General features: G+C 35.6%; 1 protein-coding gene across 1 annotated transcript in view; it reads left to right on the top strand.

Moving 5' to 3' along the window:
• Kcnh8 (potassium voltage-gated channel subfamily H member 8) overlaps window positions 1-22,943 on the top strand; it is a 368,692-nt gene that overhangs the window by 335,320 nt on the left and 10,429 nt on the right. The window contains exons 13-15 of the mRNA XM_046422707.2: window positions 1,133-1,491; window positions 3,491-3,597; window positions 4,581-4,657. Coding sequence (XP_046278663.1) covers window positions 1,133-1,491; window positions 3,491-3,597; window positions 4,581-4,657 — 543 coding nt within the window. The remainder of the gene's footprint in view (window positions 1-1,132; window positions 1,492-3,490; window positions 3,598-4,580; window positions 4,658-22,943) is intronic.

The raw sequence follows: 22,943 nt of genomic DNA on the forward strand, positions 1-22,943 counted from the left end.
TCTTCAAAAGAAACTGAGACACCTAAAAATGAATTGACCTTTTAGAATAAACTGACTTCTGAACATGCCCAGAGAAACTAAGCTATGTTGGGGTCAGAGCAAGAAACTAATATAAAAACCTAAAAACTAATACTAAAAACTAGTATAAAAACATAAATTAGTGGCTCTGTTCAGAGTTACTAACCTAATTGACTAATATAAATATACATTTATATATATATATATATATATATATATATATAAATGTATATTGTTATATACATATTATATATGTATACATATTATATATATATATATATATATGTAAAACTCATCACTATAATAATAATGACTCTGTTCAGAGCCACTAGGTTAGTTTTCGCTGCCATCTCTGCCCTACATCTCCACCAGCACCTCAATTGTCTTTTCCCATCTTCTCTCATTATTATTCTTAGCCTACAAGTTTGAATGACCCTAGTCAAGAGTCTAGTGATCCTAGGATGGATTTTGGCAAGACTAATCTTCCTTCTTTCCTCAAGGACTTTCAAGGGAGCAGATCTGGCAGTTTGTTCCATTTCTTGTTCACAACTTACGACAATAAAGAGAGCAGGAAATAGAATAGCTGAGGACACTTCTGATTTCTTTTCTCTCCATGTGACCCCAAATAGCCAAGGTTTTTATTCTCAAGGAAAATATAAACTTGATGGTTGATCACCATGTAAAGTTCCACTAAAGACCTTGTAATTTGAAATAACAAGGCCAAAAACCTCCATTAAAATAAAACTAAAAAATCTTTATTCCTAACAGCATGTCCTCACATACTATTACAAGTGACTAGAGGATTAAAATCTAGGTGCAAACTAGGTGCAAATAAAATTCACTTTTCACACATCTCTCAGTTTAAGAGACCAAGCAAAGTTTGGGGGGAGCTAAAACCAGGAAAGCAGAGGGGGCAAACCTGGAGCTCACAAATGGGGAGACTTTTTAACACCTGAAATAAATTCTAGGAAACTTTGCAAAGACTTCAGTTTTAATGAGTAGTACCCAACTCCCAAAGAGATTTGACTTTGTTCATTGAGGCCTACAGCATGAATGATATGCCTCTTAAGAAGTCTTTGCCATCTGTACTGATCTACTTTATCCTCTAATTCAGTCAGAGCCCAAGGGAAATGGCAGCATCAACAAGAGACTCCCATCCATTGTGGAAGATGAGGAAGAGGAAGAGGAGGGGGAGGAAGAGGATACAGCCTCCCTCTCTCCCATCTACACAAGGGGATCTTCCTCTTCACGCAGCAAGAAGATGGGAAGCAATAAAAGCTATCTAGGCCTAAGCTTAAAGCAGCTGGCCTCAGGAACTGTGCCATTTCATTCCCCTATAAGAGTCTCCAGTTCAAATTCCCCCAAATCCAAGCAAGAGACTGACCCCCTTAACCATGGTAAAAGGAAAGAGAAGAACTTGAAATTGCAGCTTTCCACTTTGAATAGTGCTGGACCCCCAGACCTCAGTCCAAGGTAAGAGTTATATCATATAACTCTTTTCCCTGCAGAAATGGCTGCCTTTAGTAAAGATTGGTAAATTACTCAGCCTTCGGGGCCTTTCTCCTACATAGAAATTCTTAAGCACCCCTGAGCTTTGTGTGTGATTTTTTGAAGTGTAAGCACAGACATGTGTATGGTGTGAGAAGAACTAGTTTTAGGAATATTCTCAAAAGGACCCATTGAATGGTCAGCCTTCCTCTCTACTCCCTTTAGATTCATTGAGCTCTATGAGGTTAAACGTATATTTCTACGTTGTGATTTCATGATTATAAATTTATAATGAAAATAAAAGTCCATCAATGTTATCTCCTTAATGCCTGATTTTACCAAAAGTTTCATGGGACAACAAGTTGAAATTATGAAGAAAATGAATTTTTATTTTTCATACTTTTTACAAATAAATTACTGTGGATAGCTGGAGCTTAGTTTTATTTCTAGTTTCTTCAGTGGGTAACATAGCTTCATTGTTAGTTAAAAATAAAATCACTTTGGAATTATCCAAAGGTGATTGAGAAGGTGAAAATTCCTGACTTGGAAAATGTCAAAGGGGGCAGGCTATGATGTATAAAAGGAACAGCAATCATCAAAACTTCCTAAGAGCTGAATAATTCAGAGATGCAAGGAAAAAATATTGAGAGCTTTCTATGTATTGTGCTAGGTAATTTCACGTTCATTGTTGCACTTAGTCTTCTTGAACTCTTATAAAGTAGTATGTATTATCTCTACTGTAAAATTGCAAGAACTACAACTCAAAATTTAAATATTTTCCTCAAGATCTCAGAGATATACAGTTTTACAAACTGGGTTCAAATTCTGTTTTACTACTTATAAACCAAGTGACCTGACATACTATACATTTATTGATTCACTTAGGGAATACATTTTAACCATTAAGAGAGACTATTAAGAAAAATATAAGCAAAGCAGGGTTAGTAAAAAGTAAGTGGACATTAAGTTTTTGGAATTCAATTGGAAATGGTGATTTGAAAACATTACTCAATTCTTCTCCTTTCTAAATTTTTACTGAAATGAAAATAGTAAATTTTAAATGGAGAATGTATCAGACCTGGAAAAGAAAGATTTATGTATTATATGAGGCTATATTTATAAAAATAAAAATGTTCTACTATATAGAGAACAAGGTTTTGAGACATTGTGCCAAAACTTGAGAGTAATGGTAAATTACAAGTGATTTTTATTTTCTGATTTTTTGTAACCTTTATGTCTAAATTTTCTACATTAGACTTATTGATACAGTAATGAGTGAGTTAGATATTTACCAAGGAAAGAAGACTAGCTCAAGTTCTGATAGTAATTTAATATAATTCTTTAACTCTCAGAGTTTTGCTCAAGTTATAGTGAAGACATCATCAAACTTATTTTCTGTGATGCTATAATTATTAGGTTAGAATATTTTCTGCAGGATAGAGTATTGATTTAAGATAAATTGAGATGAAAGAATTTTGTGCATATTTTTTAATCTGAGTTTCGATTCTGAATCTGACTTTTGAATCTGAGAGCAAATAAAATAATAAATTCCACAATATTGATGTCCAGTGTAAGTAAAGTGTAAGCTAAAATCTTGAACCACATATGTAATTTTAAAATTTTTGTGGCCGAATTTTTGAAAGTGAAAAAAACACACAAGTGAGATTATATTTTTAAATATTCTATACAATATATCCCAAATATTATCATTTCAAATGCATGCTATATAAAAACTATTAACAAAATACTTTGCATTCCTTTTTTAAAACTAATTCTTCACACCCAGTGTGCATTTTATACTTAATATAAAGTGTGTACTAGAAGCACTTCAGTTATTTTAGTCGTATAAGGCAAATGGCTACCATATTAGAACAGACCCACAGTATTTAGAATTTAGAAATTTAATATAAAAATCCTTTAAGTCTTTTAAAAATACTGGAACTTATGCACATCAATGCATAACATTTCTCTTTATTTTAAATAGGATTGTTGATGGAATTGAAGATGGAAATAGTAGTGAAGAAAGTCAGACTTTTGACTTTGGTTCTGAACGAATCAGGCCAGAGTCCAGAATTTCTCCTCCTCTTGGGGGTAAGCTCTTTATTTACTCTTCTCTGAAGGAGTGATAGTTCTTTTTAACTTGCAATGTTTGGCATTGGCTTTGGGGTAAAAATCACTAGTCTCAAATTTCTGCTGCTCAACAGATGGTACTCACAATGTCCTATTATAAATTCAAACTAATTCGCAAAAACATTATTTAGAAGAAATGCTATATTGGTTGCGCACTGTAGGTACATTGGCATATTAGCCAATTTATCTGGCAAGAGGTTAGGTACTTGCAACTTGTCAGAATGATATAAGCAAGATGGAAATGTTAGAGAAATTTTGAAAACACCTCTAATGTTGATGATTGAATGTAAACATACCCCAACCCAACCCCTTTCTTTCTTTCTTTTTCTCTTTCCCTTCCTTCCTTCCTTTCTTCCTTCTTCTCCCTCCCTCTCTCCTTCCACCTCCCCCTCTATCTTGAGTTCATTGCCCATAGAAAAGAATGGGCAGAATGAATGAAGGCCAGAAATGACAAATAAATCTAAAAGTTCAATCCCTGGTACCAAAAAGAAAAGAAAGAAAAATGGAGAAGAAAAACTAAGAAATGGGAAAAATTACCTTTTAGAGTAACATGGAAAGAAACAGAAACCAGGCAGAAGAAATCCATCCCTGAAAATATTCTCATGAGCATAGAAAACAATGTTTGGAAAAGAAAGAGGAAAAGAAATGGGCACTGACTGATATATTTTTAGAGAATGTATCATCTTAGAACACAGTGGTGATTGTGCCCAGGAGGATCACTGTAGCCAGAGTCATCTCCATGTTGTATGCCTGGTTCTAAAGAGAATATCAAGCAGCATTCAGAGAAGTACAAGAAACTTACCTGATTTGGGGAAAGTAGGACCCACAGTGCATTTATATCAGGAGAGGTTTAAGATGATAGTTAGGCCTTCCTTCTGGTTGCCCCAATCCTCAAATACGAAGTTTGTTTCTCAAGAGCTCATTCTGTATATGTCTCTTTTCAGACCCAGAGATTGGAGCTGCTGTTCTCTTCATAAAAGCAGAGGAGACCAAACAGCAGATAAACAAACTCAACAGTGAGGTATGGAACTCTTTGTTGGTCATGCTGGAGCAGTAAGAGGAACTATAAATCCTAGTTAGCAGCAGAAGAGTATATGATAGCAGTTATAAATATGTGCTCCTGTGTTAACCCATCATGGTGAATCTCTATTTAGCTCCATATGAGCTCTGTGACCTTTGACAAGTCTCTTACCCTCTATCATGCTCCATTTTCTCATATATAAGAAGGGGAAAATAATAGTGCTGTTATGCTCGAATTCAGGACCCCCAAAGACCACCAGAGACCCAAGACCGATGCAAGCAGCAAAGAGGTGTTTATTGAGAGCTAGCTCGGTCCTCCGCGCACACACACAGCAACTGGTGACGCTGAGAGGCCCTGAGCCCAGGGTTTGCAGCAGTTTTATACATTCTTTGGAGAGGGCAGGGACTTCACATACATCATAGCCTCTTTTAGCAAATCATCACACACCGCGGGAAAATCAAATAACAACTCTAAAACATGATTAGCACATTCACTGGCGGGAACAAGTTGGGTAGGGGTGATTGGTCAGTACAAAAGGGGTATTCATTTGAACTGATTGGTTTAAGCCAAGAGGGGTGTACGTGCTTGCCGCAGTCTGGCTACAGCAGAATAATCAGGGGGGTGACGAATAACTTGTGTAGATTGATACAGCAGGAGTAGGAGCCGTTTATTGCAGGACAGGAGCAGTATTTATACATTCCACACAGCTTATCTAATTAGCATAAACTAGATACATCAGTCAACCAATCAGGAATCTCTACACTTAATGGCTCGCTTTTGTTACTTCTCAAACCACTCCCTCTGGCATTTTGCCAGGCACCATCCAGACTTGTTTACGAGCTTTAACATTCCCCTGACAAAATGCCAGGTGTTATTTTGACTTATTTACAGACTCTAACACGTGCTGAACTACATGGTTTCCCAACTTGTTATCAACCACCATAAACCACTGGGAGGGTCATCTGGCATCCCAGGTATTTCCCTGTCTCATGCTGATTGGTGGCTGCTAGGGGGCTGCTATGGATCCCCACCTAGCCTAACTGAGTCAGGGACACCTGGCGCAGCAGATCTCTCCTGTTATTTGTAGATAAACAACTTAGCAGGGTGGGAATGTGCCTAGGAGTGCTCTGTGGGTTTTTCCAAGGACAAAGGCCATGTCCCTTCCTTGGACAGGCTTTGCTCTGAGATAGAGGCTGGTTTTTCAGTGCTACCTTTTGGTCCATTGTGAAATTAAATGAAACAATCTAAATAAATCATTTAGCGTAAAATAAGCATTAAATACATGACAACTATTATAATTGCTATAAATATAGTATTTAATTGCAATTGTAATTTTTTGTGTCTATTTTTAATGAGTTAAAGCAAGATCATTATGCCATGAGCAGTCATTATCGACTCCGTCTGAGGTACAGTTAGATTCAATCAAATCTATTTTATTAATGCTCATCATACTTCAGACACACATCTTAATTCTAAGTCCTGAGTCTACACCCAAGGGTCCCAGACGCTCACTTGTGTCTTAAGTCTCGGTCACTGTAACTTGATCGGGGCCAGAGGAATCGGGTACAGGGGGGACAACAGCGGTAGAGATCTCAGTCTCTCTGTTCGGGTCTGGTTAGTCCTGTCACCCCTCAGAAGTCTGGGCTTTTAAGTCCTAGTTCAGTTGTGCTTGCAACTGATAAATGGTTGAGGCCTGGGCTGTATGCTCCAGTTGTAGACTCTTACAACTCTTACATCTCTAACTTAAGTCTAAGTTCTGCAGTTTAAGTGTTGCAGTTCACATTACATCATGGGTGCTTTGCTTATAGTCTTTTATCCAACACACACACACACACACACACACACACACACACTAATTAATATAATCAACAGTCAATAATCCTATAATATTTCTGGTACTCATATCACATTACACAGGAGAATGCTTATACCACCAGTTATCAGTGATGAGTTCTGCTTCCTCAAATGTTGAAGCCTGAACATAAAGTGCCAAGGCAAGCATAGAAAGCAGGTTTTATTTAAAAGGTAGTAACGCAGACTTCCCCCCAGAGGGAGAAGGGAGCCATAGCTGGTATCCCAAGTAGTGAAAGCATCTTGCCCCTTCTATACATTTTAGACTTTCTTTGTTCTCCTGCCCTCTTCCCTTTTATCTTTCCCCTTCCTGCCTACGTGACTAGGCCCAAGAGATGCCAGTGGTATGGCCAAAAGGTGAGAAGCAGATTGGCAGGGGGAAGAGCCAAATGGAGTGATCCAGGAAGGAAGCAGCCCAGGAGGCATTAATTAACAATTCCCTGACTGCAATCTTTTGGGAGGGATAGTATAGGCAGGTAACCTCAGTAATCAAGGTGCTTAGCAGACATTAACATTCCAGTCTCCCAGGGCGGTCTCCAACTTCCTGGACCCAAATCAGCCTCCATTTTCTCCATCCCACCCAATCACCTATCTACATTAATCCTCTGTCTTTAATTTTGGCTTCACTACTTCGCAGATCAATCACATGATCTAAATTCTGTTCTTATCTCTGACAGGTATTTGCTGTGTAACCTTGAGCACTTTAACACTCTGGATCACTATCTATCCATGTAAAATCAAGTAATTGTTTAAACACCTTTATTAAAGTATATGTATATATCAGAAGATTCACCCATTTTCAGTTATAATTCAATTATTTTTAGCAACTTACATTGAGTGATTTAACCATCACTCTAAGTCAGTTGTAGAATATGTCATCTCTCTCCAATAATCTCTCTCAAACAAATTTATATTTAATCCCTATTCCCATGTCCAGCCCTAGATGGCCATTTAGATACTTTCTATTTTGATTAATTTTTTTCCTTTTCTGCCCATCTTATATACAGAAAGAAACAAGGATGTTCCTTAATTATTGCCTTCATTTGAATTTCTTCCCCCAACCGATAAACTAAAACAAATTCTGAGACACTTTGGATGCTAGTAACTATTTGAGAGGTGATCTAGGAAGTGTGGTAGAAAAACAGAAGACAGAAAATATTTTGAAGGCAAAATATGAGGTTGTGTTAATGAGATAGTTAAACTGTGGACGATTGGGACCCAGTCCTTCTGGGGACCTCTGAGAGACTGTAGGACAACTCAAAATTGTTCCACAAAGAAGCAGAGTTATGTAGTCCTCACTGCAGAGGAGACTAGAAAAATTCCTCAGGAGGAAGATGCAGAAGCACCTTCAGGGAGACCTTGGAAAGGACATGTGGGCACATACAGTATAATAGAATTCCCCTTCAAAGGCTAAAGCTGTATGAAGACATCTTGGGGGAATATGGAACCATGTGATGGTCTAGATGAGATTTTTAAAAACATGAAATTCGTATTATGACAATTAACTTCCAATTATCTATATTAATGGAAGACTGGGTAGCTTGTCATAAAATCCTAAGTTTTCTTTTAAAACCTGTATTTCTTCAGCATAATGAAGATTTATGTTTAGCTGCCATCTCTGCTCCCACACTTAATGTCTCTGGAAGTGAGATTGTTGCTAACAAGAAATAAGAAAGCCAAAGGGCAGACTAACAAGACAGAAAGGCAAACTTGGAGATCCGCTAACTGGATTGAAAGTTCTTAAAGCATAAGGACTTGGCCAGACACTGTATCACCCAAACAGCCTCTCATTAGAAACACGTCAAAAACAAAAGAAAGCAAACTGACCAACGTGCTGAAGAACTGTACATTAACTTTCTATTGAACAGTTTCTCGAAGATATTGTTCCCGGCTGAAACCATCCATTAATATCTGAATTCTTTCCTCTCACATATAAGAGCATTTTATGATTTTATCAGTTAATTAACCTATTTCTGAGCTCAGATATTAGAGTTAGTGATTCTTCAGGGGGGGAATGCTTATATCTTCACCTCTTAATATAGATAATTTTTCTAAGTTAGATCTACAGATCTACACACTGTATTATTTTCCTTTGACAACATAGATCATTGGTAGATCTGATAAAACAGATAACCTACTGAAAATATTTCCACAGTGTGATTATGTAATCATGATTGCTTTTCTAGTGAGATGACATGAATATTTTTATCCTGTCATACACAGAAATAAAAAGGTCAAGATAAAATACCAATGGTCCAGTTATCCTTCCATAAAGAATTAATTTCTCTTTCAAGTGAAATATCTAATTTCCTCATGATTGAAACATAAGCAGAAAAATCTTATCCGTTACACATGATGTATACAATCTTGATCCTTTGGGTAGTACCTTAAAACCCACTAAGACAGGCAAAATGAAAATACAACTTGGCTTCAAACTATGAAAGTACCCCTCTTCTAACCTGCTGTTTGTGTTTTCCTTACAATTTTGTTTATGTAGAAAAAAATTTTTAAGTCCAAGCCTCATTTTCCATTTTGCCTATTTCCTAATACTCATATGTGTGATAAGTAGATTGCTCTATTCGATTGTTTATTCTATTCATTGGTTAGTATCAAGCAAGAAAATGTACGGGATGTACTGCATGAAAATAACTCTACCATCAAAAGGGCAACCCCAATATAATGTATGTGGGGCATTGGGTGAGGTCTGAGAGCACTGCAGAATTCCTATTCCGATGTTTTTTCTCCAATTTAAGATAAAAAGAAGTTTCTCATTGATGTATAGAATTCATAATCATAATTGCATAGCAAACGTAGAGCAGGAAAAATATTGGTCAAAAACCTACATTCACAGAACAGTAAAGAGCGTTTAAAAGATGTAGGGCAGCAACTAACATTAGCATGCTTTGGACAGCATTGTTCTTGCTTTACAGTGGAGTAAGAGTGTGACTCGGAGGAAATTCTTTGAAAATAACAACAAAAAGTCACTGTGGGAGTGATGGGTTGTATAAATCAAATGCTCCATTTCTGAAAAGATTTGTAGGTAAGGGTTAGAATGTGCTCTCATTTCTGAAATCTGGCCGACCCAGAAAGACATTGTGGCAACATCTACCAAGGGAAACTGCTCTGGCACAGCAGGCATAAGGTTCAAAACATAGTTTGGGGGGGGGGGGGGCGGAAGAGACATCATTTTGGAGGAAGGCAGATATGCAGATCTTTATTCTGTGACTTTGACAGGTGTTTGCGTTTCCTAAGTTTATATTTTTCTTCTGGTAACTGGTAATAAAACCTGCAGTAGGGTGGATGGGGTGGCACACACCTGTAATCTTAGCAACTTAGAACATTTGGGGGAATATTATCATCTTAATAATAATAATGTCTTCTGATTCATGAACATGGGATTTTTTTTTCATTTGTTCAGATCTTTTTAAATTTCTTCCAGCAGTATTTTGTAATTTTTAGTGCACAACTTTACAGCTCTTTGTTTAAATTTATTCCTTAATATTCTAGAATTGTTGATGTTATTGTAAATGGAAATGTATTCTTAATTTCATTTTTGGATAATGCTCATTGGTGGCATACAGAGATATAATTGATTAGGGTATGATTAGCTTCTATCCAGTGGTTTCATTAGGACTTTTCTTTATAAAAAGATGTCACCTGAAAACAGAGAATAGTTTCTTCCCAATTTTATTGCCTTTTCCTATCTAATTGCTTTGGCTAAACTATCAGTACAATGCTGTACAGAAATGAAGAGACATTCTTTCTTGTTCCTTATCTTAGATAGCAATCTTTCAATCTTTCACCATTAAATGTGATATTAGCTGTTAGATTTTCATAAATGACATCAAGTTGAAGAAATTCACTTGTACTCCTAGTTCATTGACTTATCATGAAACTTTGTCAAGTGCTCTTTCTGTATCTGTTGAGGTGATAATGTGGCTTTTGTACCTTAGAGATATGGTTTATTCACATTAATTGCCTTTTGAAGGATAGATCAGCCTGAGATAGATCCCACTGGTCATTATATATAATCTTTTTATATATTACATATAATCCTTTTGTATATGACTGCATTCTATTAGTATTCTGTTGAATATTTTTTCATGTATGCTTATGAAAGACATCTGTGTATAGTTTTATTGTGATTTCTGTTTGGTTTTGGTATCAGAGTAAAACCAATCACATAGAATAATTACAAATTGTTTTCTCCTCTTCTGTATTTTAAAAGAGTTTTGGAAGCATTGTTAATTCTTCTTAAATGTTTGGTATAATTCACCTACAAAACCATTTGTTCCTAGACTCTTTCTTTTTGGAAAGTTTTTTTAAATTACTAATTTGGTTACTTTTTATAGGTCTATTTAGATTTTCAGTTTCTTCTTATGTGAGTTTTGGTAGTTTGTACTTTTGTTGGAATTTATCTTAATTCATCTTTTTTTTAATGTGACAGAGGAATGCATTACAATTCTTTACACATATAGAGCACAATTTTTCATATCTCTGGTTGTATACAAAGTATATTCACACCAATTCATGTCTTATTCATCTTATTACCAAACTTCTTAGTATACAGTGTTTCTAGCATTTCTTATCCTTGTCAGTTCTGAAAGGCTGGTAGTTACAGCTACACTTTTAATCATTTCAATAATTTGAGTTTTATTTTGGTCTTGGTCATTCTAGATAAAGCTTTGCCAATTTTATTGATATTTTCTAAAACAAATTTTAATCTTGATTTTCTGTTCTAGTCCTATGATTTCCTTTCTTTTGTTTCCTTTGAATTTAGTTTACTCTTCTTTTCCCGGTGCTTTAAATTGACAACTAGGTTGTCAATTTTATGCCTTTCTTTCTTTTTATTCAATAAAGGCATTTAGAGCTACAAATCTCCTTCTAAGTACTCTGTTGTGTTGTGCTTCAGTTTTATTCCTCTCATATTATTTTCTCATTTTCCCTGTGATGTCATCATTAAATTACTGATTATTTAATAATGTGGTTATTAATGTCCACATATTTTGTCATCAAATTTAATTCCAGTTAATTAAATATGAAAATAAATGATGCATATATCTTTAAAGTCAAACAATTCTCTATTTGCTCTTAAAATAGAACATTCTAGATACTAGAGCCTCCATTTTCCTTCTTTAGACATGAGTGATTTTAAATATGAAATTGATATAATAACAAAAGCCCAAATAACTATCATCCATATTTAGCAAATAATAACATATCACCTGCTTCAGATGTTATATTTTTAAAAAATTAAAATTTTAATATATTTAAAGGCTCTTCTTTCTTATTTCATGAAGTGACAGAACTCAAGAAAGAAGATAATTATTTTCAAAAAAATAAAAATAAAAAGGTTTCTAGAAATTCAGACTAAATTAGAAGCAACATAAGAACAAATAACAGTGCCTGGTGGAAAATAGAGAGTGAAAGGAAGAAAATTTAAAGCATTTAGTCTAAATGAGTTGTTTTTTTTTTTTCCTCTAAGAATTTGAGGAACAGTGACAAATATTGAAGGTAAAACAAAGAAGTTCTAACAAACAAAACAATAGAAGTTTCTCTGAAGAAGAAATTCAAATTAAGGGAAGCAAATGAACATATTTAAATTATGATACCATATAATTCCATATGATTCCATATAAAACTATATAATGAATTACATGTTCTAGTGCAATTACTAGACTTAGTAAAAGAAAAAAATCATCTAGTCATCAAGTCAAGAAATGTCTTTATGGAGGACTTACAAAGGGAAAATCATACTATCATTAGACTGAAGCAGCCATTCTTTCTAAGTAGATGAAATAGCATGTAAAATATATAAGATGTTTAAGAAAATGTTAAAGACTTAATAGCCAGCACAAATTGACTATCAAGAAGCAAACTTTTACCAACGTGCAAGAATTCAGGGAATATTGTTCCCACAAGCATTTCCAAAAGAGTAAGAACAAGATTTCATAAACCAAAATGACTTGAAAGACATTGTCATAAGGATAAGATCATTTGCCTTGAATATGTCCTCATTTATAGGACCAAGTCTAAATGGGAGTTCAAGGGAAGAGAGCATAATTTGTCAAGGGCCAAATATTCTGATAATATATAGCAGAACCCTTTTTTAAAAAGTCAGAGAGAATATATCACAATATTTTAACTATGTTTTGTAATCATAATTTGTTATGATTTCCTACTATTGATATACTGAGATTTTTTTGTATGTATAATAGGGACTAAAGCAAATGAATCACTAGGGGATATTCTAATTCCATCATCTTCTATACCTCAATAACCAGAATTCACATTGTGGAAGAAAGAAGACACAAATGTAATATAAAAGCATTATGAGCCAAGGCAGTATCATATACATGCCTGTATCTCCATGTTCCTTCAACATAAAGGGATAAAATTAATGAGCAATCAAATAACTAAATATTTCTAATGCCTAGCCTATGGTTTTAAAAGAAGCCTGCACTCCTTGGGTAAATGGCTATCTCCTTTTCTGGGGCGTGAAATATACATGATGAGTCTGGGACACCTCAGTATTCCAGACGGCAAGAAAGCTGTCACAAACCCTATGACCGTGATGTTGTAAGAATTCAGGAGCTACTACAAAGAGTCTCTCACTTGAATAATTTAGGCTTAAGTAAGAATGAGAATACAATAGACTAAAGCACATAAAATATGCTGAGTTTTATGAATTTGTCATAAATTTAAAAAAAAACAACTAATTGGTCAACTTTTGAGAATTGGACAGGGAACCTATTTTATTTACAACTGTTTTTTATGAAAGGCATTTTTTTCTCCTTCTTTTCCTTATATTAACTGGGGAAGCCAGAAAATCTATGAGAAAAACATCTCTTTATACTATTAGTTTAGCTAAATGAAATTATCAAATTAGATAGAATTAGAATATCCCACTTAGCAGTTCCTAATGAATTAATGGATCAAGGGAATGCCTATCACTGCCTGCTAACATAACAGTAAGAAAAGCAACGGAATCTATGTGCTTCCTAAAAGAACTCAACTCCACCTATGGACTTGCCAAAGGAATTGAAAAAGAAGCCGGTCAGACTAAACTTGAAACTTCAAAGACAGTACATGGGGAGTTAACCAAAGGACCTAGTACCAGGAGAATCGGGAAGTCGATTGCACAGTATTTGTTAAACTCATAGAAGCAGAGGATAGAGCAGTGGTTTCCAAGGCCTGGAGAAGGGTGAAGATTGAGGAGGTGTTATCAAAGGATACAAAGTTTCAGTTAAACAGGACAAACTTAGGAGATGCATTGTACAATAGGATGATTATAGTTAATAAAAAGTGCATTGTATATTGAAAATTCCCAAGAGAAGATGTTAAATTTATTCACCACAAAAATGGGAAATAATTGATACGTTAATTGGCTTAAAGTAATAATTCCATGATGTACACATATATTAAAACATCATTTTAAATGCATCATAAGTATATATGGCTTTTGTCAATTAAAAAAAATAAAAATTCAAAAATTCAGAAAAGGGAATAGGGACTAATGATCTCACCCTGCAGAACATGGTCCAGAAGTGTTGGCATTAATTGGAAGAAATGCAGAATCCCAGACCTCACCTCAAATTTACTGAATCTGAATATATATATTGTCAGTATTCCCCAGGTGATTTCTATGTAAATTAAAGTTTGACAAATACTATCAAACATTCTGAAAGGAGACAGATTTGTTTGGTGTTTCTTGGTAGCCGTGAGGATCTCCTAGCCAGATAACAATTCAGATACTAGTCAAACTTTGCCATAGAAACCAGAAAAACAGATGTGGAAAGCAGTCAGAGTGATAAATAATAGATTACTATAGTACAGCTGAAATAATAAAGTTCGGTCCAAAGGCCTGAGCTTGCAGAAATTCCAGGAAATGATTGAAGCAATCACTTTGAAGACTACAATTGGTCACTTTATATTGATAATGCTAGACTTATCATTCTTCTATCATCATAATTTAAAAGCTTTCAGCTGCACCTGCAATAGTAAAACCCTGGGGACTATTCCTAAGTGACCTAGGACTAGCTATTCCAACCTCCCAACATTCTAGTCTCTTCAGCTGTAGCAAAAATTTACAACTTTTGTTAGTAACGAGATTGAGATCCTCATTTGGAGAAAATGTATGCAAGTGCCAAGTTTGATTATTATTTTAGCTGACAGATAAAGACTGTCACTTGTGTTTGAATGCTTTGTGAAGCAAAAGACACAAGGATGAAATTATGCCGATCATCTTTTTTGTTTTGCCTGCTTCTGGAGTTTGATTGAACTTGTCTGAATCTCATGATAAATATGCAGCATAACAAAGGATTAAATGAAAGACCATTTAATTACCTGAATCAAAGCTTGTAAAAATGTGTATGGGTTTGTAGCAGGATTGGTGTAATTAGCACCCCTGAATTTAGGGAAATTGTGTCTAGCAGGAAAATGTGTACACGTTTGGCAAAAATTGAGTGACAGGTCAAGAACTCTCCAAGCTAAGAAGATTATGTCAACAGATGCATTCCCATCTGCTCACTGGATGCATAAAAATGGAAATCACATTTTTTTTCTCAGCCTACCAACTGAAGTTCCAGATATACTCAGATTCCATGGATCATACCATACTAATAGCCAAGACTGGCAAAGAGAAAACATACATAAGAATAATTATTTTTATGTGAAACAAAAGGTATTGTAAAAGATTTGTTTTTCTGGTTCTCATCAGAAACCCATAATTAGGAACTCTGTTCCCAAAAGGTTCAATCTAAAGATACAGAACAACAAATCTGTGTTGGAACCAAGAAACACAATACAACTGAAAAAATGGCTCTTTTTGGGGAAAACAGGTTACCAGTACCACAGATGAATTCCTTAAGTCATGTAAAAACATAATGTTTTTAAATGTCCTGTTTAAGTGATTGGGACTTCCATGAGACACTGGCATCATATGAGACATTTTTACCTGCTAGAGGTTTAGTGATACTTACTTCTGCATACGGTGTTATTAGGAGAGATTGGTGAAATTCGGTTGAAATAACAAAAAACTCTATTAAGAAATTCACCTTGCAGTTTTTACTATTTATCATAATATTTGTATATCAACTAAAATGTATTGAATACTTAATAGGTGGCAGTGTTTGTGCAGGGGCTTGAGCTACTATATAGAACATTACCTGTCCTCCCCACTCCAACCCCCACAATGATATTTATTTAGTTTTGATCAACACCAGAAAGCACATCCTCACATATCCTTTTTAGAGAATCCTCAGTCTATCTGACTGCAATTACTAAACTTGCATTGAAAATAGAAAATCTTTTGCAACATTTTTCAATGGCTCCAGTTAGTGCTGTCACTACTTGACGTTACAAAGGTCCATGCATGACAATACTGAAAATTAAAGATTCTTCCAGTATTATTATGTAGAAGTGCTCAAAGAAATGGATTATCTCCCATGCTGAGGCAGAGAAAGAGTTATATAGATGGCTGTAGTTTTCATTTTCTTTGGACTAAATATTTTCCATATTGGTATTCCCTCCCATGCAGAAATTCTCACCAAAGTTGAGTGACTATATTGCATTATCAAATATTACCTCCTGGAATTCCGACATGATACCAGTTATATGGGAACTAAAGTTTTTAACATCCATTATAAGATTTAATCCTCATAACAAAGCTCTTCTGGAAATAGGATGCAGAAGAGAGTGAGAAGTAATATTACACCAGTGGAACTAATCCAACATGAGAGGAGTGAACCGGATATTCTGGAAATGTAGGGAATAATCAATGACTGTTTCTCAAACCAACAGAAGTTCTGATGAATCCTGGATGTGACAGAAATAGAAAATTTGGGGTAGTTAGTGATTTCCTTCTTAAGTGAATGAAAAGGTGCCAGTGGGTGTATTTTTATGGCTACTAGACAAGTCCATTGTTACTTGGGTGTTTCTACTCATGACAGGTGGTGGTGCTCATCAAAAGGCAGCTTTCCCTAAGGATATTTAGGGTAAAAATCATGAAATAAGTTTTAAAAATTGAAGGTGATATGAACACCCAAAGAAAATTTCAAAATGGCAGGCATTGCTTTCATTTTTGCATTGCCCTCAAACCTAATGAATACCTGATGATTATATGGCTGACACATCATCCTGGGAGAGCAGTGAAGGGAAGAATCTTTAGATGCCTCAAAGTTTTGGATAGAAAACTGAGCCACTTGGAAGCACAGATGGTGTTTTCATCACTTCTTCTTCCTAACAGTTGGGACTTTGGAAAGGGTAGAAAAATCTTGCATGTGAACAATTGGCTATGCAGATGGTGATGGTGGACTGGTTTGGCCAACAGTTTAAATTCCATATCAATGGATTCTTACCCACAGAAGAATAAGGAAGAAGAGAGGAAGAAGAAAAGAAGAGAAAATGAATTAAGAAAATATAACAATACTCAAGTAAGAGACAAAATGTGTATTATGTTTTCTTTATCCACTAAGTAGAAATAATCCAAAGGCCACATCAAAAATAGTCATCCAGAGAGGCAACCAGGGATGCAAAAAGTTTGCCAACTTTCAATTGATAAATAAGTCTGAATAACTTAATTGAATTTACTTCTTGGAATTCATGATGTAGTTATGATATTTAGGGATAATTAAATGGAGGAAATTTCCCAGAGAATTCAACTACCCATGGAAATCAAGTTTATGCTAGGACATTGACAAAACAGTAAGATTATTGAAGTCTCATAGACGTCTTGACCAATAGAGACCTATTGCTATAATTATAAAGGGAACACAGTAAGAGAAGAGACATTCTTACAGTGGACATGTCACCTACTTTTAGAAACTTGGGGATATTCAAGACTTTATATTAGAAAAATTGTATATAGAAACATTAACAGTCATATAAAAACCTATTTTAATATAAAAATATAAAAGAGGGATAAATACACATTTTTTCATTACAATTTTGTACCAGGCAGCTTTCCCTCAGGATAGTTAGGGTAAAAAATCATAAAATAAGATAAAAAAAAAATTGCTGGGTGCAGTGGTGTATCCCTGTAATCCCAGTGGTTTGGGAGGCTGGGGCAGGAAGATGGTGAGTTCAAAGCCAGCCTCAGCAAAAGTGAGATGCTAAGCAACTCAGAAAGACCCTGTTACTAAATAAAATATAGACTAGGCTGAGAATGTGGCTCAGTGGTCGAGTGCCCCTGAGTCCAATCCTCAGAACCAAATAAATAAGTAAGTAAATAGTTGAAGGCATTTGCTTTATTTTTACACCCAAGATGTACCAAGTGTGTGTTGTATTCTAGGCATTGCTCTGAGTCCAGAAAATACTGAGATAAGTAACAGTTTGTACTCTGAAGGAAAGCTTAGCCTCCTTGGGAACAGTCTTTTTTTTTTTTTTTTTTTTTTAATTTTTTATTGTGGGTTGTTCAAAACATTACAAATTTCTTGACATATCATATTCCACACTTTGATTCAAGTGGGTTATGAACTCCCACCTTCACCCCATACACAGATTGCAGATTCACATCAGTTACACATCCATTGATTTACAAATTGCCATACTAGTGTCTGTTGTGCTCCGCTGCCTTTCCCATCATCCACCCTCCCCCCTCTCCACCTCTCCCCTCCCCTCCCCTCCTCTCTCTCTACCCCCTCCACTGTATAACCCTGAGGGTCTCCTTCCATTACCGTGCAATTTCCCTTCTCTCTCCCTTTCCCTCCCACCTCTCATCCCTGTTAAATGTTAATCTTCTTCTCCTGTTCTTCGTACCTACTCTGTTCTTAGTTACTTTCCTTATATCAAAGAAGACATTTGGCATTTGTTTTTTAGGGATTGGCTAGCTTCACTTAGCATAATCTGCTCTAATGCCATCCATTTCCCTGTAAATTCTATGATTTTGTCATTTTTTAATGCAGAGTAATACTCCATTGTGTATAAATGCCACATTTTTTTTATCCATTCGGCTATTGAAGGGCATCTAGGTTGGTTCCACAGTCTTGCTATTGTGAACTGTGCTGCTATGAACATCGATGTAGCAGTGTCCCTGTAGCATGCTCTTTTTAGGTCTTTAGGGAATAGACCAAGAAGGGGAATAGCTGGGTCAAATGGTGGCTCCATTCCCAGCTTTCCAAGAAATCTCCATACTGCTTTCCAAATTGGCTGCACCAATCTGCAGTCCCACCAGCAATGTACAAGTGTACCCTTTTCCCCACATCCTCGCCAGCACTTGTTGTTGTTTGACTTCCTAATGGCTGCCAATCTTACTGGAGTGAGATGGTATCTTAGGGTGGTTTTGATTTGCATTTCTCTGACAGCTAGAGATGTTGAGCATTTTTTCATGTACTTGTTGATTGACTGTATGTCCTCCTCTGAGAAGTGTCTGTTCAGGTCCTTGGCCCATTTGTTGATTGGGTTGTTTGTTCTCTTATTGTCTAATTTTTTGAGTTCTTTGTATACTCTGGATATTAGGGCTCTATCTGAAGTGTGAGGAGTAAAGATTTGTTCCCAGGATGTAGGCTCCCTATTTACCTCTCTTATTGTTTCTTTTGCTGAGAAAAAACTTTTTAGTTTGAGTAAGTCCCATTTGTTGATTCTAGTTATTAACTTTTGTGCTATGGGTGTCCTATTGAGGAATTTGGAGCCCGACCCCACCGACTGTAGATCGTAGCCAACTTTTTCTTCTATCAGACGGCGCGTCTCTGATTTGATATCAAGCTCCTTGATCCATTTTGAATTCACTTTTGTGCATGGCGAGAGAAAGGGATTCAGTTTCATTTTGTTGCATATGGATTTCCAGTTTTCCCAGCACCATTTGTTGAAGATGCTATCCTTCCTCCATTGCATGCTTTTAGCTCCTTTATCAAATATAAGATAGTTGTAGTTTTGTGGATTGGTTTCTGTGTCCTCTATTCTGTACCATTGGTCCACCCGCCTGTTTTGGTACCAGTACCATGCTGTTTTTGTTACTATTGCTCTGTAGTATAGTTTGAAGTCTGGTATCGCTATACCGCCTGATTCACACTTCTTGCTTAGCATTGTTTTTGCTATTCTGGGTCTTTTATTTTTCCATATGAATTTCATGATTGCTTTCTCTATTTCTACAAGAAATGCCGTTGGGATTTTGATTGGCATTGCATTAAATCTATAGAGAACTTTTGGTAATATCGCCATTTTGATGATGTTAGTTCTGCCTATCCATGAACAGGGTATATTTTTCCATCTTCTAAGATCTTCTTCTATTTCTCTCTTTAGGGTTCTGTAGTTTTCATTGTATAAGTCTTTCACCTCTTTTGTTAGGTTGATTCCCAAGTATTTTATTTTTTTTGAAGATATTTTGAATGGAGTGGTTGTCCTCATTTCCATTTCAGAGGATTTGTCGCTGATATACAGGAATGCCTTTGATTTATGCGTGTTGATTTTAAATCCTGCCACTTTGCTGAATTCATTTATTAGCTCCAATAGTTTCTTTGTAGAGCCTTTTGGGTCTGCTAGATATAGAATCATATCATCTGCAAATAGTGATAATTTAATTTCTTCTTTTCCTATTTTTATGCCTTTAATTTCTTTCGTCTGTCTAATTGCTCTGGCCAGTGTTTCGAGAACTATGTTGAAGAGAAGTGGAGAGAGAGGGCATCCCTGTCTTGTTCCAGATTTTAGAGGGAATGCCTTCAGTTTTTCTCCATTCAGAATGATGCTAGCCTGAGGCTTAGCATAGATTGCTTTTACAATATTGAGGTATGTTCCTGTTATCCCTAGTTTTTCTAGAGTTTTGAACATAAAGGGATGCTGTATTTTGTCGAATGCTTTTTCCGCATCTATCGAGATGATCATATGGTTCTTATTTTTAAGTCTATTGATGTGGTGAATAACATTTATTGATTTCCGTATATTGAACCAGCCTTGCATCCCAGGGATGAATCCTACTTGATCATGGTGTACAATTTTTTTGATATGTTTTTGTATCCGATTCGCCAGAATTTTATTGAGGATTTTTGCATCTAGGTTCATTAGAGATATTGGTCTGTAGTTTTCTTTCTTTGAAGTGTCTTTGTCTGGTTTAGGTATCAGGGTGATGTTGGCCTCATAGAATGAATTTGGAAGTTCTCCCTCCTTTTCTATTTCCTGAAGTAGCTTGAAAAGTATTGGTATTAGTTCTTCTTTAAAGGTTTTGTAAAATTCTGCTGTATACCCATCTGGACCTGGGCTTTTCTTAGTTGGTAGTCTTTTGATGGTTTCTTCTATTTCCTCAATTGATATTGGTCTGTTTAGGTTGTCTATATCCTCCTGACTCAATCTGGGCAGATCATATGACTTAAGAAATTTATCGATGCCTTCACTATCTTCTAATTTATTGGAGTATAAGGATTCAAAATAATTTTTGATTATCTTCTGTATTTCTGAAGTGTCTGTTGTGATATTGCCTTTTTCATCCCGTATGCTAGTAATTTGAGTTCTCTCTCTTCTTCTCTTCGCTAGCATCGCTAAGGGTCTGTCGATTTTGTTTATTTTTTCAAAGAACCAACTTTTACTTTTGTCAATTTTTTCAATTGTTTCTTTTGTTTCGATTTCATTAATTTCAGCTCTGATTTTCATTATTTCTTGCCTTCTACTTCTTTTGCTGTTGTTTTGCTCTTCTTTTTCAAGGATTTTGAGATGAAGTATGAGATCATTTATTTGTTGGTTTTTTCTTTTTTTAAGGAATGAACTCCAAGCAATGAATTTTCCTCTTAGAACTGCTTTCAATGTGTCCCATAGATTCCGATATGTTGTGTCTGTGTTTTCATTTATCTCTAAGAATTTTTTAATTTCCTCCTTGATGTCTTCTATAACCCATTGATCATTCAGTAACCTATTGTTCATTCTCCAATTGATGTATGCTTTTTCCTTCCTTCTTTTATCGTTGATTTTCAGTTTCATTCCATTATGATCAGATAAGATGCATGGTATTATCTCTACTCCTTTATATTGTCTAAGAGTTGCCCTGTGACATAATATATGATCTATTTTTGAGAAGGATCCATGTGCTGCTGAGAAAAAAGTGTAACTGCTTGATGTTGGGTGGTATACTCTATATATGTCAATTAGGTCTAGGTTATTAATAGTGTTATTGAGTTCTATAGTTTCCTTATTCAACTTTTGTTTGGAAGATCTGTCCAGTGGCGAGAGAGGTGTGTTGAAGTCTCCCATGATTATGGTGTGGTGGTCTATTAGACTCTTGAACTTGAGAAGAGTTTGTTTGACGAACATAGCTGCACCATTGTTTGGGGCATAAATATTTATGATTGTTATGTCTTGTTGGTGTATGGTTCCCTTAAGCAGTATGTAGTGTCCCTCTTTATCTCTTTTGATTAACTTTGGCTTGAAATCTATTTTATTTGATATGAGTATGGACACGCCTGCTTGTTTCCGAAGTCCATATGAGTGATATGATTTTTCCCAACCTTTCACCTTCAGCCTATGTATGTCTTTTCCTATCAAATGCGTCTCCTGTAGGCAGCATATTGTTGGGTCTTGTTTTGTGATCCATTCTACTAGCCTGTGTCTCTTAATTGGTGAGTTTAAGCCATTAACATTTAGGGTTATTATTGAGATATGGGTTGTTCTTCCAGCCATATTTGTTTATTTTTGTTACTACACATGGTTTGTTTTCCTCTTTGATTATTCCCCCCCCTTTACTGTCCTACCTCCCACTGTTGGTTTTCATTGTTATTTTCCATTTCCTCTTCCTGTAATGCTTTGGCGAGGATGTTTTGAAGAGATGGTTTTCTAGCTGCGAATTCTTTAAACTTTTGTTTATCGTGGAAGGTTTTAATTTCATCTTCCATCCTGAAGCTTAATTTCGCTGGATACACAATTCTTGGTTGGAACCCATTTTCTTTCAGTGTTTGAAATATGTTATTCCAGGATCTTCTAGCTTTCAGAGTCTGTGTTGAAAGATCAGCTGTTATCCTGATTGGCTTACCCCTAAATGTAATCTGCTTCCTTTCTCTTGTAGCTTTTAAAATTCTCTCCTTATTCTGTATGTTGGGCATCTTCATTATAATGTGTCTAGGTGTGGATCTCTTATGATTTTGCACATTCGGCGTCCTGTAGGCTTCTAGGATTTGGGATTCTGTCTCATTCTTCAAGTCTGGGAAGTTTTCTTGTATTATTTCATTGAATAGACTGCTCATTCCTTTGGTTTGGAGCTCTGTACCTTCCTGTATCCCAATGACTCTTAAGTTTGGTCTCTTAATGTTATCCCATATTTCTTGGATGTTCTGCTCATGGTTTCTTAGCAGTCTTGCTGAGCTGTCTATGTTCTTTTCCAGTTGAAATACTTTGTCTTCATTGTCTGATGTTCTATCTTCTAAGTGTTCTACTCTGCTGGTAGTATTCTCCATTGAGTTTTTAAGTTGGTTTATTGCTTCCTGCATTTCTAGGATTTCTGATTGCTTGTTTTTTATAA

This window comes from Marmota monax, unplaced genomic scaffold, assembly GCF_021218885.2.
Source record: "Marmota monax isolate L192 unplaced genomic scaffold, Marmota_monax_Labrador192_F-V1.1 WCK01_AAM20220418_F8-fsc00278, whole genome shotgun sequence".
NCBI lineage: Eukaryota > Metazoa > Chordata > Mammalia > Rodentia > Sciuridae > Marmota > Marmota monax.